Here is a 17,680-nt window from a genome sequence, read left to right as displayed (position 1 = left end):
TGGTTTCCAATTTAAAAACACACACACTTAGAGTGTGTCTGCCAAAAAATGAGATAGTTTAATTCTTGCTGTTCTAAAACAAAGCATAATGTGTAGTAGAATTGCTGCTCCATGATTCTATTAGTTCTGGAAGGAGTGTGGAGTTGGTCAATATGGGTTCAAACCCTCTATCACTAGTTGATGCTTTCACTGGAGCCAGTTACCTCATTTGTAAAACTACTTTGCAGGGTTGGATGAGGATTACGGATAATGTATAAAGGTAAGCATGGCACATATTAAACATTAATTAGACACCACTTCTTTCTAACTGATGCTGAATACATGGATTTATGTGCTGTTTCATAGTTCTCAAAATACACTAATTTGGGGGACTAGTACCATAGCATAGTTCATAGTTCACTAAGCCTCTGCCTACACTGCTGGCATCCCATATGGGCACCAGTTTGTGTCCCAGGTGCTCTACTTCCAGTACTAATGGCCTGGGAAAGCAGTGGAGGATGCCTGACATCCTTGACCCCACACTCAAGTGGGACTTGGAAGAAGCTCCTGGTTTCAGATTGGTCCAGGTCTGGCTGTGACCATTTGGGGAATGGGTCAGCAAATGAAAGATTTCTGTCCCTACACCTTTCTCGGGAACTCTACCTTTTGAATAAAAGAACAAAAGGGCCTGGAGTGATGGCTCAATGGCATCCACTTAGGAGACCTGGAAGAGGCTCCTGGTTCTTGACTTTAGGTTGGCTCAGCTCTGGTCAATGTGGCTACCTGGGAATGAACTAGTGAATGGAAGGTCTCTTTCTCTGTCTCTCCTTCTCTCTGTAAATATTTCTAATAAAAATAAATCTTAAAAAAAAAGAAATATATTGGTTCTTCTGTAGCTCAGATGAGCCAAGGATGACTAAATAGATCACACAGCACTGACATCAGAAGCAGGAAGTGCAGCACTCACTCTCCTACGAGAAACCAAGGTCAAAGGTGGGCATTTGGTCTAGCAGCTAAGAAAGTAAAGAAAGATGCCCATGCCACACTGGGGTGGCATGGATTCATTACCTGACCCTGGCTCCAGATTCCAGCTTCCTGCTAAGATGGGACTCTGGGAGGCAATGGGGACGCCTCAAGTTCCTGCCACTAACATACTTCAGCCTGATCCACTGTGGCATCTGGGGAGGGAACCCACAGACGGGAGCTCACTCTCAACTAAATTACATATAAAAACCTCTTCTGAAGAAATAAGCGATACATTTATCTCAAATGTGAATCAAGTGGAAATTTCTATGAAGTCAGTCACCTTCACTGTCAAAGAGACAGCAGGGTGTCTTTCTGCCTCTTTGACAATTCCTGGACCCTCCATAACACACACTCTACTCTGGTCGAGGACTACTACAGAAGCAAAAGGTCTGATCAGCTACTGATTTGTTTCTCAGATTTTATTTTTATTGGTGAGATATGAAGAGAGGAGGAGAGACAGAGAGGAAGATCTGTCTGTTGATTCACTACCCAAGTGACCACAACAGCCGAAGCTGAGCTGACCCGTAGCCACGAACCCGGAGTAGGGTCCCAAGGCTTTGGGCCAACCTTAATTGCTTTCCTAGGCCACAAGCAGGAAGCTGGATGGAGACCCCGACACTTGCAAGGCAAGGACTTTAGAAACTAGGCTACCACACTGGGCCAAACTGGTTTGTTTTTATAGCTAGGCTTTCTTTTTTTTATTATTATTATTTTTATTGGAAAGTCAGATATACAGAGAGGAGGAGACACAGAGAGTAAGATCTTCCGTCTGATGATTCACTCCCCAAGTGACCTCAATGACCGGTGCTTGCCAATCTGGAGCCAGGAGCCAGGAGTTCTTCCAGATCTCCCACGCGGCTGCAGGGTCCCAAGTCTGGGCCATGGTCGACTGCTTTCCCAGGCTACAAGCAGGGAGCTGGATGGGAAGCAGGGCCACCGGGATTAGAACCGACACCCATATGGGATTCTGGCGCGTGCAAGGCGAGGACTTTTACCACTATGCTATCACGCCGGGCCCATAGCTAGGCTCTCATTTACAGGTTTTACGTGGTTAGCAGCTCTATCACCCTGAAATTTATCAGAATTTTCAATTATCTGAGCAAATCATATTCAATTACATTTTCACCTCTACATCCCAACTCGCCACAAACCTTGGAGGGCTGAATCTTTGGTGACTGGGTAGCCCCTTCTCCAGTGGTTATGCCTTGTTTTTGAGGAGATACAGTTATCATGTGACCCCCTTTGACAGTGACATACTGAGGGAGTGGTGACTGGCTGGCAGCTCCTGTGCTGGGCATGTGAGAGGCTTCACTGGGTTCCTGTTTGATGATCACCTGGTAACACACAAGACGACACAGAAAGCATGTTTTGTTTGAAAAGACTCCACTATAAAGATAAAAAATGGCTTAAACACAGTCCCTAACAGTGATAGATAAAAAGTATCATCTGGACTTAATCCTGAGCTTTTACAAACTCAATCTAGTTTCTTATTTTAGAGGCTGGCGACAAAATAGTAGCAAAGAGAAACAAACATACTGTGCTCTCTGAATGCACCCCACCCAATACCAAAACGCAGTGCAGTGGACATTAATAAATAACAGCATGACTCACAAAGAGGATCTGGTTACTAAGATGCAACATGTAGGAGGAGTGTCAATCAGCTCCTGCATGTATAAAGAGCATTCCGCAACAAGCCCACACCCAGTGGTAGGACAGTGTCCTGACAGCTACTCACTTTTGTGAAAGCTCCCAGTCCTCCAGTTATGGGCTTAGGGCTCTGAACCTTAGGGTGACTCCCAATTGGGCAAAGAGGTGGCATAGACGCAAACAAAGAATCCTCCTGCTGTGTGTACAAAAATACAAGTGTTACAATCAGGATCAAATGGGCAATTTCAGCTATTATAGTCACTTATATGAAGGACAAATGCACAATATTCTCCAGCAACAGAGACAACCAAATGACAAAACATTCAAAACACTTTAGGGTTATAAGGCCATTGCATTTGCATTTTAATCTTGTTTTGGAAACAAATACAAACAATAGTTTTAACTTGACAAGAATTGCCTTATCTGGGTCCCAATGCATGCTGCAAAAACTTCTATTACCTATTACGTTTAATGAAAGCCACTGGTAGGCATGCTGGTCCCCTACCAGGTGGGATTGGATATTTATTTAATTTATTCTATTCTATTCTATTCTATTCTATTCTATTCTATTCTATTCTATTCTATTCTATTCTATTCTATATTATTTCTTTTATATTCCTAGAGCCTGGGCACAAAGTATGTAATTGAAAAAAACTATATTGCTATAATGTTTCAGTATATACTGTTGTAATGTGCTCACAATTTTATTTGTAAAATTTACTCAATAAACACCCAGAGTTTGGAGAAAAAATTTCAACAACATTTGAAAAAACAAATCAGCAAAGACCAGCACTGTGGCATAGCAAGTTAAGCCTTCGCCTGCAGAGCTACCATCTCATATGGGCACTGGCTGGAGTCCAGTTGCTTTGCTGTCCATCCAGCTCCCTGCTAATGCACCCTGGAAAGCAGTGGAAGATGGCACAAGTGCTTGAGCCCCTCACCCACATGGGAGATATGGAAGAAGCTCCTGGCTCCCAGCTTTAGACAAGCCCAGCTCCAGCTATTACCAACCACTTAAGAAAGTGAACAAGAAAATAGAAGGCTTTGCTGTCTCTTCCTTTCCTTCTCTCTGTTAACCATGCCATTCAAACACATAAGTAAGTCTTCAGAACAAACAAACCAAAAATCCAGTAAAAAGAACTGTTAGCATATACAATGACAATGGTCAACATTCAAAACAATTAACATTTGCCTCTAATTCTCATATACAAATAAAAATCTTAAACAATTTGCCACGTTAAGTTTTAAATTACATATAAATTTTAAAAGCAAAGTTATGATATTTCTAGGTTATATAATGAAACATCACCATGAAAAGACAGACTGGAAAAGTTAAAACTTTCAAGGGAATTATTATAATTTGGACATTCACCTATCACAGTGCTTACATACTACCTAGGCTTTGGAAAAAATTTTGCTTTGACCCTGGAAAACATACAATATCATCACCACACCACTAGGTGTCTAAGTATAAGAAATGCAGGCCAGCACTGTGACAAAGTTGGTTAAGGTGCTGCTTGCAGACACCTGCATCCCGCGCCAGGGTGATAAAGAGCTTGGGCTGGCTATGTATGGTAGGAAACCCAGATGTAGGCTTGGACTAGAACAGCCCAAGCTAGTGTGCACAACTGAGGAATAAGGCACCCTGCCTTTCAAATAAATACACAAATCTTAAGTAAAAATAAACACAGTGTTAGGTACCAGACCGCTGAGAAAAAAGATCTCTGCATTCCCACCGTTCTCCCACAGGAGTTCACATCTCAAATGGTCTAGACAGGGCAATCAAAATAAGCTGAACCTAAGCAGACAGCAGAGAAGCACTGAGATGCCAAGCAGTTTTGATCTCAACGAGTTACAGCATACTTGGGAGTTTCAAATTTCAAAAGACTCTTATCCTCAAGTAGGAAGAAAAAAAAATATTTTCAATTAACTAAAAAATAAACATATGAAAGAAAATTTATTTACTTCTTGGTGGTACAAATATAGGAAAAAAGGAATATATTATCAGATGACTATTGTCTTTTTAAAAAATTTCATTTATTTTTATTGGAAAGGCAGATTTACAAAGAGAAGGAGAAACAGAGAAAGATCTTCTATCTACTGGTTCACCCTCAAATTAATTGGTCACCTTTGGGGCCAGCAGTCAAGAGCTTCTTCATGTCTTACACATGGGTGCCAGTGCCCAAGACTATAACCAAGCCATAAGCAGGGAGCCGGATCCGAAGTGTGAAGTAGCTGGGGCACAAATCAGTGCCCATATGAAATCCTAGCACTTTCAGGTGCAGACTAGCCAACTGAGCCATTGTGCTGGCCGCTAGATGAATATTGTCTTTTTTAAAGATTTGTTTTTATTAGAAAGTCAGATTTACAGAAAGGAGAAACAGAAAGATCTTCACTTGTTCACACCCCAAGTGGCTACAACAGCCAGAGTTGGGCCAAGCCAATGCCAAGATCCAGCAAACCTTTTCTGGATCTCCTGTGTGGGTGCAGGGTCCCAAGGCTTTGAGCCACCCTCTACCGCTTCCCAGGCCACAAGCAGGGAGCTAGATGGGAAGCAGAGCAGCCAGGACACAAACTGGAGCCCATATGGGATCCTTGCAGTTGCAAGGCCAAGATTTAGCCACTATGCTATCACATCAGACCCCCTAAATGAGTATTTTTATAACATAGCATTGTTTTTTTTTTTAAAGATTTATTTTTGTATTGGAAAGGTGGATATACAGAGAGGAGAGACAGAGAGGAAGATCTTCCGTCCGATGATTCACTCCCCAAGTGAGTGCAACGGCCAATGCTATGCTGATCCGAAGCCAGGAGCCTCTTCAGGGTCTCCCACGCGGGTGCAGGGTCCCAAAGCTTTGGGCCGTCCTCCACTGCTTTCCCAGGCCACAGGCAGGGAGCTGGAAGGGAAGCGGGGCTGCCGGGATTAGAACCGGCGCCCATATGGGATCCCGGGCGTGCAAGGCGAGGACCTCTAACCACTTGCGCCACCGCGCCGGGCCCCTGTTTTTCTTTTTTTTAAAAATTATTATATTGTTGACAATCTTTACATAGTTAATTAGGGTAAAAAGGTTCAAGAGCTATAGGAAAGTGGGTAAGACTATTATTTCCATACTGTTTCCTTCATGTTTAAAGGGGGGTATTAAACAGAAGGCCCATCCAATTTCCCACCCTCCCTAGGTCCCAGATGTAGGGTATGCTCCGAGGTTCTTGATAAGGCAGTATTTTTAAGAAAACTGTCTCATCCCCAACAAAATATATAAATAAGGCTATACCTTCATTACAGCTAAGTTTTATAATACTTAGTGATCCTCTGAAGTGTTGAGAAGTATCTTCTATATTAGAAAAAACAATCAAGGTAAAGTAGTTCAATTTGGAGTAATGACTTATAAGCTGGAGAAAGTACTTTATCAAATCTGCATCACCAGCTAACCTACTCTCAGTAAAATTGAACATGCTTTCTTCAGGAACTGACAAAGTGCAATAAGACTGTTACCTTAACAGTAGATGTTACAAAACTACTCCCATGGATTTTAGGAATAGGGGAGCCTGTCCCTTGAGAGACTTGAGAAGTTGTGGAGAGCTTGTTTGTAGGACTTCCTAATAAGCAAGTCAGACATAAAAATTAAATATGAGCAAGGTAAAATTTGCAAAGTGTAAAGTAAAACAACTTTCCCATCATACTCCCCTTTCTCTATTTGCTTTCCATTTTTAAGGGATGATAGTTCATAACTCTAACTATTAACTAACTCATAACTCATAATTATTATGGAAAAAACACTTAAAGATTCATTCCTAAAAAGTCTGACTCACACACAGCCTGAAAAAGGATAAAAAGCTGGCGAGAATTCATGGGAGGAAATGTATGCACATTATTCTTTACTGCATACAGAGCAAGAGACAAGGTAACACAATGGTACTGGCTGTGCCAAACCTGCCACAATGCATACATTTCATTAATTAAATGCTTTATAGCCCATCAGTTTATCTCTGCCAGTTAGGATCTAATAAAAATGAACTGCACCGCCCACAGTTAAGAACTAAAATCATATTCAATCATTAGTCACCTATTCCAGTTACCATACTTGCTTCTGAAGACTTTTGACCTATTCCTAAGACCAACCATCCTTAAAGGACACTTATCTGACATCCATAAATACATTCAGGCAGTTATGGTTAAGGGCTGACACAAACCTATTTTACAAGAAATTCCACACCACATGTGCAATTATTGTTCAAGTGGTCGGCTTATTGGAGAAAAAAAGAACTACTTGGAAAAGTCCAACAAACATTTATATTTGCTAAAACCCAGCGTGTTTTTAAAAACTAGTGTCACAATGCTATAATGATTCCTCTATTTCATTTCTCATTGTTTCTCTTCATTGGAGAAGTCTGTACTTGGGAGAGTTTGTTTAAATGAGGGACTTTAGCAAAATGTTAACAAAAGCAACTAAAAAATCCAGGATAGCACTACATAGTTACATGTGAATCCAAAGACTTTTTATCATCCCCAGTAGAGCCCTCTTTTTGCAACTACAGCTTTCAACATCCCCTCTATGAGCAAAATATGTCTGACCTGCAGAAAAGTAAAACATCACTTTATTTGGGAATAGCAATCCACAAAGCTACCACTGCACTAAAAGCCTAACTTGGAAAGTTAGTAATCACACTACTGCAGGCCCTGAAAGAGCAAGCAGTCCAAAGGAAAACAAAATCGATTTGTTTAATTTTCAGAAAACTTAATTCCTAAAAATGTAACTTATATACACAAATAATATACTTTTTGCCACAGAAAGTATTGAGATTACTTTTATATATTCTCTCTTCTATTTTTGAAACTGTTATACAGCTAAGTCAGAGCAGTATTTCATATTTTTTTTTGTTTTGATGTTTGAAAATATCAATTTGACCTAAGATTCTAGAATTGGGAAGCACTTCACGAATAGTAAGAGATCAAATCTCTGAATAACACAAATGTACAGTACCAGGAGCAGCAACTCCAATACACACCTGTACTGGGAGTTGCAGCTCCAATAAGTTGTCCAGGCTTGTCCACGATGACGTAAGGGTTATTAATAACAGAGTTGGCAGTGCCTTGTTTTACATGAACTGGAGTGGAAGCTGGAGTTCGAGGTAATGGTGAGGGACTTGGAGTTGAAATTGGGGAGCCTTTGTTAAAGAAAAACAAAGAAGAAAAAAAAAAAAAAACCCATGCAATGAATCTAAGCAGTTGGGGATTGAGAACAAGACTACACACTTTGGATCTGAGCTGCAGTGGCAGGGCAGCTGAGGCCTGGGAGCAATTTATCTCACTGGGCATTCTCCTCCATGAGCCAGAAGCACCAGCACCATTGGGGACCTTGTTAGAAACAGACTGTGAGGGCCCATCCCAGACCTACTGAACACAGATCTCCATTTTAACAAAATCCCCAGGTATACACAGTCAAGTTCAAATAACAGGGCTTTACATAACAGTGTGGAACTGCAGAAGCATGGCACAGTAAGTCCCTTAACATCATGTGGTTACATTTGCAGACACTGAAATTAGGCAGGAAATTAGATTACCAGTTCAATCGAGGAACCCAGTGTCTTGCAGTTTACTTAAATAGGAAAATACGATATTTAGCATTGTCCAAGCAAAAAGTCTGTTAACACTATACCGTAGAAACAATTCTCACAGAATACTCTCAAAGATTACCAATGTAGGGCTAAATATCCCTTTTACTAATATCCCTTTTACTAATCAATTTTTTCTTATTAATCAATTTTTCTAACTCTCAAAATTTACACATTCAGCCTTCCCATCTCAATTAATAAATTCTAAAATTTTCCTAACTGATAGAGAAGATAACATATGTTTAGCTTTTCATCAATACCAAAGATTCAGTAAACATTTCTCTTTAGCGATCTACTTCTAGCCCTGACGCCTTCCCATCCCCTACTCATTTAAGTGTTGTACAAAAGCTTTCCTATTGCCTGTTGACTTGGCATTCTTTTTCTCATCTTTCAGAGGTGGTATACCCAAAACCATAAAGTATATTCCTACACAAAGCTTAGTTCACATAAATGTGAAGCTGTCAAGAAACAGTCCATCCAAACCTAAGTGAAAAGAAGCCCCCAAATACGTGCTAATAATAGAAATAATTATTTTAAAACATGTTCTTCTGAGAACTTTTAAATTTACCAAAATACTGCAGTTCTTATATACCCCCTCTCACCAATTATTAGCATCTTACTAGTATATCTGTCAAAATCAATAAATCAGGGTAAGAGATCTCATTTCTAAACCAGCTCCAAACCTTCAAGCTAAACACCAAACCAAAGGCCTCTAAATTATTTCTATTACTAGTCAACCTGTTTTCCATATATATAATCTTCAAACTTAATTCCTATTTCAGTTTCAACCATGGATCAAAGTGAATAATACTTATGCTGATTATGGGAAAAAAGTTCTGAGCCATTTTGAATTTCATTGTTTACCCCTTTCAAAAATCACCACATGAATGAACTTCTATTTTGCTTTGTGTCAGCTTTGTCAAACCACAATGACTGACCACACACACACACTGCTGGAAAGAAGCCACGGAGGCAAAAGCCAGGTAACTTGCCGTCATCCTGTCAACACCCCCTTTAATGCATCCCCTACGTACCTGAGACAATCTTGCAGCTCATGGTGATGGGCTGGAAGGATTTCCCAGGTGACTCGGGATTAGGAACCTGACTCTGAGGCACTATTTTGCAGCTTGAAGCTATTGGCTGGAAAGCTGAATTACCATGAGAACAAAAAGTAACCTTCTGGGCTGTTGTCACTTTGGTGGGTGTTCTTTCCAAAGAAGACGGCAGAGAGTAAAACGTAGTGGGTCTCTCAGCTTCCGTGCTAGCTGGGAATCCTGTGAAAACAAAACAGGCAAATGGTAAGTTACCAATTACTCCAAAATAACAGGGCCTTTCCTGGGTAAAAAAATAAATTAAAATGCCGTATTTCAAGACCCTTTTAATGTAGCAAAATAATTTATTGCCCTTATGATTACTTTTTATGGGTAAACATGTTTCATCATATTTATCTAAAAGGCACCTTTCAAGAAATTAGAAAACATTACCTATAAATCATATAAAAGAACATAGGTTCATGGTGTCCTTACAAATATGTAAATTTAAAAAACTACTTAAAGATAAAATAATAAAAAAGAATGTATTCTATTAATCTAATAATCTCATTTCTTATCAAATGTCTGTAGATGCAACTGAAACCTTAAGAGAAAGTGACATTTTACAGAAGAACTAAAATATTAACACAGGTTGAAATATAAAGTTTAGAGATAAGTACTAACATCATTTAAAATCAATTTTATCTTAAAAGAAGTTACTTCAGAAAGTTCTTGGAGGGGTTGGTATTGTGGCACAGTGGGTAGAGCCACCGCCTGCAGAGCTGAATCCCACAGGGATACAGGTTCCAGCCAGCTCCCTGTGCCTGGGAAAGCTGTGGAAGATGGTCCAGGTACATTGGCTCATGCACCCATGTAGGAGACCCAGACAAAGCTTCTGGCTCGTGGCTTTAAACTGAGTCAGCTCAGGCCATTGCAGCCAGTCAGGAACAAAACAGGATGGAAGGTCTCTCTGCTTTCAGTAAATTCTGCCTTTCAAACAAATAAATCTTCTTGAAAAATGCTGTTGGAAAGATGAAAAATAAAAGACAAGTTCATTTTGAAGCAAAACATCAGATTTTTTTATAATACGTACCTTCCATAACTTTCTGAAGAACCCTTGTCTGTGTGAAAACTGAAATATGCATTTAAATATAGATATAAAATGAAAAAAAATATTTTTAAAAACATTTGCAAATGAATCTTATTTGAAATAAGATTAGGTATTTAGTATTCAAATTTCTTGTTCACACAGAGGTTGAACCAGAAAGTCTTCCTGTAATACATTAGAAAAAGCCATTACAGAGCTGGCATTGCTGGAGTCCCAGTTGTTCAATTTCCATTCTAGCTTCCTGCTGAGAAAACCAATGCAAGACGACCCAAGTACTTGGGCCCCTGTCTCCCATACGGGAGACGAGAGGAAACGTCTAGTTCCTTGCTTCAGCCTGGAATAGCACTGGCCTTAGCAGTCATCTGGAAAATGAATTGAGTAGATGTAAGATCTCTACCTCCTCTACCTCTACCTCTCTCTACAACTCTTTCAAAAATAAAGAAATCTAAAAAATTTTAAATTAAAAATTAAAGAAAAATAATTCTCAAAGAATAAAAATCAAACCTAAAATGACTTTTTCGTTTTATAAAATGCTGGGAGAGCTTTATTGAAAAAAATGAGAACAGCAGAAATTTGGTTATTTTCATAGACTTGTGTAGTAGAGACAGCATGACTATTCTTTTTATATTGAAACAGCATGACTATTTATGGAAAACTCATTTTCCATACAGTCTGCCTCTGAAGATCAGTACCACATCATGCAAATGAGAAAGCAATGCCTAAAATTACTCGATTCAAAGGAAAACGCTCTGTTACCTTTCTCTGCGGAGCTATCGGGGACTGGCTCGTGTGACGGCTTCACGGGTGAAGAAGCTTTCACAGGGGCTGGAATGGTCAGAGGCAGAGATGGGGGCGCATCAGAGACGTCTGATTCAGAGGACTGAGGGTAAACGTAGTCTTCGCCAAGAGAATGTCGATGGAGCTCAACATCCACTACCTACAGAAATGGGCAACAACCTGGCTCATCAGTGTCCCACAACGCACAAATCTTGCCCAAGAATGTACTGTTTGTCACTTCAAAGGCAACTGCAATCTCAAGAATAAAATAACTTTATTCTAGCCAGGAATCTAGTCTGGTTTAAGAGACATCTTAGAGCAAGAGAAAAATCTTGTATTCACTGGTTTACTTCCCAAATGGTCAGACTGGGTCAGGTGGAAGGCAGGAGCTGAGAACTACATCCTGTCTCACATGAGTGGCAGGGGTTCAGGGACTCGGGTCAAATTCTGCTGCCTACCCAGACACGGTGACAGAGAACTGGACCAGGAGTGGAGCATAAGGGCATCAAAGCAGCACTCCAAGCAGAAGCTTAACCTGATGTGCCATAATACAGGGTCCCAAACGCTTAACTTTTTGACAGTAGAAGCTATCTTACTCAGTGCTGTACTTTTAAGACTTGGACCACCAATGTTCTGACTACAGTAGGTGCTCAATAAATATCTTCTGATATAATACAGGCCATTTCTCTGGGAAGAGTAATATTTACAAATAGTTAATACTGATTGTGACAGCTACTGCTAATACTTTACCATGAACACAAAAAAGATGAGTGAGGATGGAGAACCAAGTTGGTCTTATATCTTCCAACTTCAACTGTATTACGAAGCTCTGTCAAAATAGTATGTTGCTGACCTAAAGACATACTGATCAAAACAACAGACTAAACCCTTACATACACAAGTATTTCAAAAATTCATGAAAAATGGAACTAAATGCTAAAATTTTAAAAAATATTTATTTTTATTGGAAAGGCAGATACACAGAGAGGAGAAGGGACAGAGAAAAAGATCTTCCGTCCGATGATTCACTCCCCAAGTGAGCGCAATGGCCGTTACTGCATAGATCCAGAGCCGGGAGCCAGGAGCTCTTCCAGGTCTCCCACGCAGGTGCAGGGTCCCAAGTCTGGGCCATCTTCAACTGCTTTCCCAGGCCACAAGCAGGGAGCTGGATGGGAAGCGGGCTGCTGGGATTAGAACCAGCGCCCATATGAGATCCCAGCGTATGCAAGCCAAGGACTTTAACTACTATGCTGTTGTGCCGGGCCCATTTAATGTTAAATTTATCTTGGTGCAAAGAGGTTTTCAAAATTTCACAAAAATACTCATTATGAAGAAAAGGCTATTCATGGATCTGAAAAACTTTTTACACTAAAATAATAATTCAGGGTACAGCACAGTAGCCTAGTGGCTGGGGTCCTCGTCTTACAAGCGTTGGGATCCCATATGGGCACCAGTTCGTGTCCCAGATGCCCCATTTCCCATCCAGCTCCCTGTTTGTGGCCTGAGAAAACAGTGGAGGATGCCCAAAGCTTTGCGATCCTGCACCTGTTTGGAAGAGCTAAAGGAAGTTCCTTGCTCCTGGCTTTAGATCAACTCAGCTCTGGCCATTACAGCCACCTGGGGAGTGAACCACCGAATGAAGATCTGTCTCTCCTTCTTTCTGTGGATCTGACTTCCCAATAAAAACAAAATAGTAATAATGTAACTCAATTTTTTAATGAGTTTTTTATACCGCCCTTGTATGTATGACCAAATGATCTTACACAAGGGTACCAACAATATTTTCCTAACAAAAGAGGCTAAGAAAATTAGATATTCACATGGAAAAGAATATAATCCAGCCCTTACATTATGCAGAAAATTAACTCAAAATTAATCAGTTTCCTTTCAGCATGCACCCTAAGAAGTAGGTGTCTCAAGTAGTTGGGTTCCTGTTACCCACGTGGGAGACCTGGGTTGAATTCTCTGGCCCACTCCTGGCCACTGCATTCACTGGAGGACTAAACCAGCCGATGGCAGCTCACTCTCCTTTTGCACTGTCTCTCAAATAAAGAAATACACTTTAAAAATTATCAAAGACCTATACAAGAGCTGACAATAAGATCTTATAAGAAAACTTAGCAGGAGAACTTCATGACACCGGATTTAAGATTTTTTGGATATGACAATGAAAATACAAGCAATAAAATAAACAATGGGCAAACTTAAAAAACATTTGCCTCAAAAGACACAATCAGCCAAGTGAAAAGGTAAAAATGAATCACAGAATGGGAATGCATACATGTAAGTCATGTATGTGGTAAGAGCTAATATTCTGGAAGAGCTTGAATATGAGTAAGAACTCTAGGGGTCGGGCACGTGGGGTAGAACTCCGCTTCTTCGGCCAAGATTGAAAGCAGCCCATCCCTCTGGCTGCTTTTTAAGCAGCTAGCACTACCTTTATTCTGCAGCCACCAGTGCGCCCTTTGGGCACCGGGCTTTGCCAGCTGGCCACATACCAATGAGCTCTGGGGAGTTGGGGTGATGAAATATTGCCTAGGGACATCCATGGATACGGACACCATATGTGAAAGTGAGCAATTAATCCTGAAGGACACCTAACAACAGGGGCACAGTACTGGCTGGTAAGTGAGGGGACTGAGACCTGGTGGTATGGAGGGGAGAAACTGGAAGATCTGTATGGGCCAGACTGATTCATCAGCTCAAATGGGATTCCCAAGATGGGCTTGTTAGCACAGAATATCACTGATTGGGCCCGGCGCGGTGGCGCAGTGGCGCAGTGGTTAAGGTCCTCTCGCCTTGCATGCCCGGGATCCCATATGGGCGCCGGTTCTATCCTGGCAGCCCTGCTTCCCACCCAGCTCCCTGCCTGTGGCCCGGGAAAGCAGTCGAGGACGGCCCAAAGCTTTGGGACCCTGCACCTGCCTGGGAGACCCGGAAGAGGCTCCTAGCTTCGGATCGGCATAGTATCGGCTGTTGGGCTCACTTGGGGAGTGAATCATCGGACGGAAGATCTTCCTCTCTGTCTCTGCTCTCTGTATATCCGCCTTTCCAATAAAAAAATATAATAATAATAAAAAAGAATATCACTGACTACCACACGGCATACTACATGACAGCTATGGCTGGGGGCCTGTCTAGCAGACCTAGATCCAAGTACCTGACTGAGTGCTAAAACAGGGGACAGGTCACACAGGCAGGGCCATGACACTAACCAGCACGCAAGAGAACCAGGTCCAAAGTGGATTCTGTGGAGGATAAGTGGGTCCAACCCTGTGGAAATACAAGTCCCGCTACTTAGCTCAAGAGTTGAGGTGGTGATGGGCTGAAATTGGAGTAATCATGGAAACCACCAACACTCACAAGTACTAGAGCTGAGGACAGGCTGGGTAGGTCCAAGCTGCAGCACCTGCACGTGCATCCTAAAATAGGGTGTAGTGCGGGCCGGCCCTCAACATTCACCAGCTCAAAGACCAAGATGGAGGGGCAGGCTATACCAGGCAAGGGCCTAGCACCTGCTGGAGCATGTGAGATTTGGGTCTGGGAGTGAGCCGAGTGGGGAAACCTGAGAAACTTCCTTATGGGGCCATAGCTGCCACTGGTGAACATATGTTCCAGGCCTAGGGGTCAGGCAAGCTCAGCAAGGTAGCCCCACCTGTTGGCAAGTGTGTGGGGTAGTTTTGGAAGGGGACAGACCAGGCAGGGCCGAGCAGATCTTAACCCACTGGCAAGTACAGAAACCAGGTTGGAGTACAGGTCATGCTGGGCTAGGGTAGCGCATCTACTGGCTCTCATGTGCCAGAGATGGGAATAGACTGAGCTGAGCCAGGTTGCAGCACTTACCAGTGAGAGTTGGGACTGGGGGCTGGCTAGGTCAGGCCAGGCTACAGTATCAAAAGGCAAAGGCTAAGATGGATGGGGCTATGCTAGGCCTAGTCAGAGCAAACACTGCCACATGTGAAATCTGTGGAGGGGAGCAGGCCTGGCTGGGGAGCTAAGGGGACACTCTGGCTGGGTAGTGATCCCCATTAGAGAACACGAGGGCCAGAGTGGGATCCGCATTCTGGTCTGGATACAGCTGCAAAAATCCCTCAGCATGTGTGTGGGCTGGGTATAGGATGCGCCAGATTGGGCTAGAATCCAGCACCCACTGGTACTCATGAGAACCAGGGTAGGTATAGGACGGGCTAGGCCAGGGCTCTGCCCCTACTAAGCCATGTGTGAGCTGTGTCTGGGTGTGGAGCAGGCTTGGCTGGGCTGTAGTGCCCAACAACAAGAACCACAATGGGTAAGGGCTGGTGAGGAAAGGCCACTGTTCCTGCTATGAAGGAAGTAGACTAAGTAGGGCTGGCCCATGGACCCACTGGTGTGCACGAGATCTGGCATTGGGAGAGATCTGGATGGAGGAGCCTGGGGAACTCCTCTGTCGGGACACAGTCCCTGCAGGCAAGTGCAAGAACCAAGACAGGGAGCAGCCCAGACCAGGCCAAAATACTGTACCCACTGGCATACATTTGGTGCAGGTCGGGGCAGGCCAGGTCAGGGTGCAATAGCAGCCAGTCCACACGAGGGCTGGGAATGGGGGCTGGCAGGGCTGGGCTAGGTTGTAGCCCCCAGTAGCGTGAGTTGGAATTTGGGGTGGGCCTGGCCTGGCCAGGCTACAGCACCCATTGGCAAATGCTGAGGTGAGGGAGCTGTACCAGATTGGGCCGCAGCACCCAAACAGCACATGTGAAACATGGGGGGTGGTGGGGATGGCCCAGTGAGGGGGCTGCAAAGGCCCCCTGCTGGGTCACTACTCCCTCTGGTGAACATGAGAGCTGGGATGGGGACATATCAGGCCATGCAGGGCCACATCCAATGGATCAGGGAAACAGCCAGACTGGCTGACTGTACCTTCTGGTACAGGCACAAACCAGTGTGGGTGTGGGTTGGTTGGGTTTTGCCACAGCATCAGCTGGCAGATGCTGGCACAGGGGTCAAATTCTGTCAGGCACAGGCATGGCCTAGACAGACTGGCACCAGTGTGGATTGGATAGTGGGGCTGGTTGAGACAAACTGGGCTTCAATACCCATCAACATGTACGACGGATGAATAGGATGAGCGACAGATGGGACCAGTCTGCTTTACATACGGCATGCAAAGGAACCAGGGCAGGGGCAATCTGGTTGGGTTTTTTGTAGGTCGCTCCGACTAGGCTCCAGTTCCCACTGGTTTATGTGAAGGCCGAGTATGGGGTGGGCAGGACTGTGCTGGGTTTCAACACCCACCCAGTTTCGTGAAATATGCGGTTGGAGTCAGAACCGACCCAGCAATTGCCACTACCAGTGTGTGTGTAGGCTGATTTGGGTGAGAAGTGCCAGACACTGTACTGATAAACACACACAAGAAACAGGTCTGGAATGGCCTCAGAGGTTTCTTTGGCAATTCCCTACCAGCTGAACCACTGGACTCAGAACCCCAACCATGGAAAGTTGCAGGTTCGATGGTCTGACCATGGAGTGTGTGTGTCAGAGCTGGGCCTTCTCAGTGGCTCAGACCGAGCAATGGACAGCATATCCGAGCACACATGGAGGATATGGCAGTACATCGGAGCCTCTAGAGGACACCCAGTACCATGGCAGAGAACAGAGGACAGAACAAATTGATCAACTATCCCAGCAATTGTTGGCAGTGAAGATCTGGGCAGATGGAGACACTAAGGTGGACTACAGCAGTCAGTGGATTCGGGAAAGATTTCATCGTGATTGGAATGGCAGGATCGCCAGCAATTCAGGACTGTTGAACTGTCAAACCTCTTGAGAAATTCATGGTGTTGTAAATTTCCATTTTTCTTCCTGTTGTTGATTTTGTATTGTGGCTTTTAAGAGGGATGTGTGGTGACTGTGTAATGGATACTATCATGTCCAGATGTGAGGATGCAGTGCAGTGTGCATCTCTACTTCCAGATCAAAGATGGACTCCCAATGAAACTATTAGCTGTACTTGACAACAGGAGGCTGGACTCTCTGTCATTATCCATGCCCGCAATGATGAACATGTGACTGTTTATGAAGAACTATGCTATAGTAATAATATAGGGGAAATTGGTGGGGGAGGGGAATTGGGGAAAGGGCAGGGAAAATAAAAATAAATAATAAATAATTAATTTTTAAAAATGAGTAAGAACTTCCACAAGCAGACAACAGAGCCACCTGATGAACAAACGATCAAGGGGCCAATGTGTGGCACAGCAGTAAGCTGCCGCTTGGGAGGCCTGTGTCCCAGCTCCAGCACTACTTGTGATTCTAGCAGGTGAAGGTTCAATTGGTTGGTTTCTTGCTACCCATGTGGGGGTCGTGCATTGAATCCCAAGCTCCCACATCAGCCTGGCTCAACCGCAAACATGATGGACATTTTCGTTGGGAACTCATTCTGTCATCTGTTTCACAATTAAAACTTTTTTAAAAACGTGTGCGGGGGAGGGATAGACAAAGGACTTGAACAGGTATTTGTGAA

At 43.2% G+C, this 17,680-nt stretch overlaps 1 protein-coding gene across 1 annotated transcript in view; it reads right to left on the bottom strand.

Annotated features, from left to right (window-relative positions):
• Positions 1-17,680, bottom strand: part of YEATS2 (YEATS domain containing 2) — a 109,380-nt gene that overhangs the window by 41,986 nt on the left and 49,714 nt on the right. The window contains exons 10-15 of the mRNA XM_041002599.1: positions 11,161-11,341; positions 9,300-9,539; positions 7,660-7,818; positions 6,146-6,249; positions 2,741-2,848; positions 2,157-2,339 (exon numbers count right to left, since the gene is read on the bottom strand). Of these exons, the coding sequence (XP_040858533.1) occupies positions 2,157-2,339; positions 2,741-2,848; positions 6,146-6,249; positions 7,660-7,818; positions 9,300-9,539; positions 11,161-11,341 (975 nt within the window). The remainder of the gene's footprint in view (positions 1-2,156; positions 2,340-2,740; positions 2,849-6,145; positions 6,250-7,659; positions 7,819-9,299; positions 9,540-11,160; positions 11,342-17,680) is intronic.

This window comes from Ochotona curzoniae, unplaced genomic scaffold (genome assembly GCF_017591425.1).
Source record: "Ochotona curzoniae isolate NIBS_2020 unplaced genomic scaffold, NIBS_Ocur_1.0 scaffold_2587, whole genome shotgun sequence".
NCBI classification, from domain to species: Eukaryota; Metazoa; Chordata; class Mammalia; order Lagomorpha; family Ochotonidae; genus Ochotona; species Ochotona curzoniae.
This window is presented reverse-complemented; position numbering and strand designations above follow the sequence as displayed.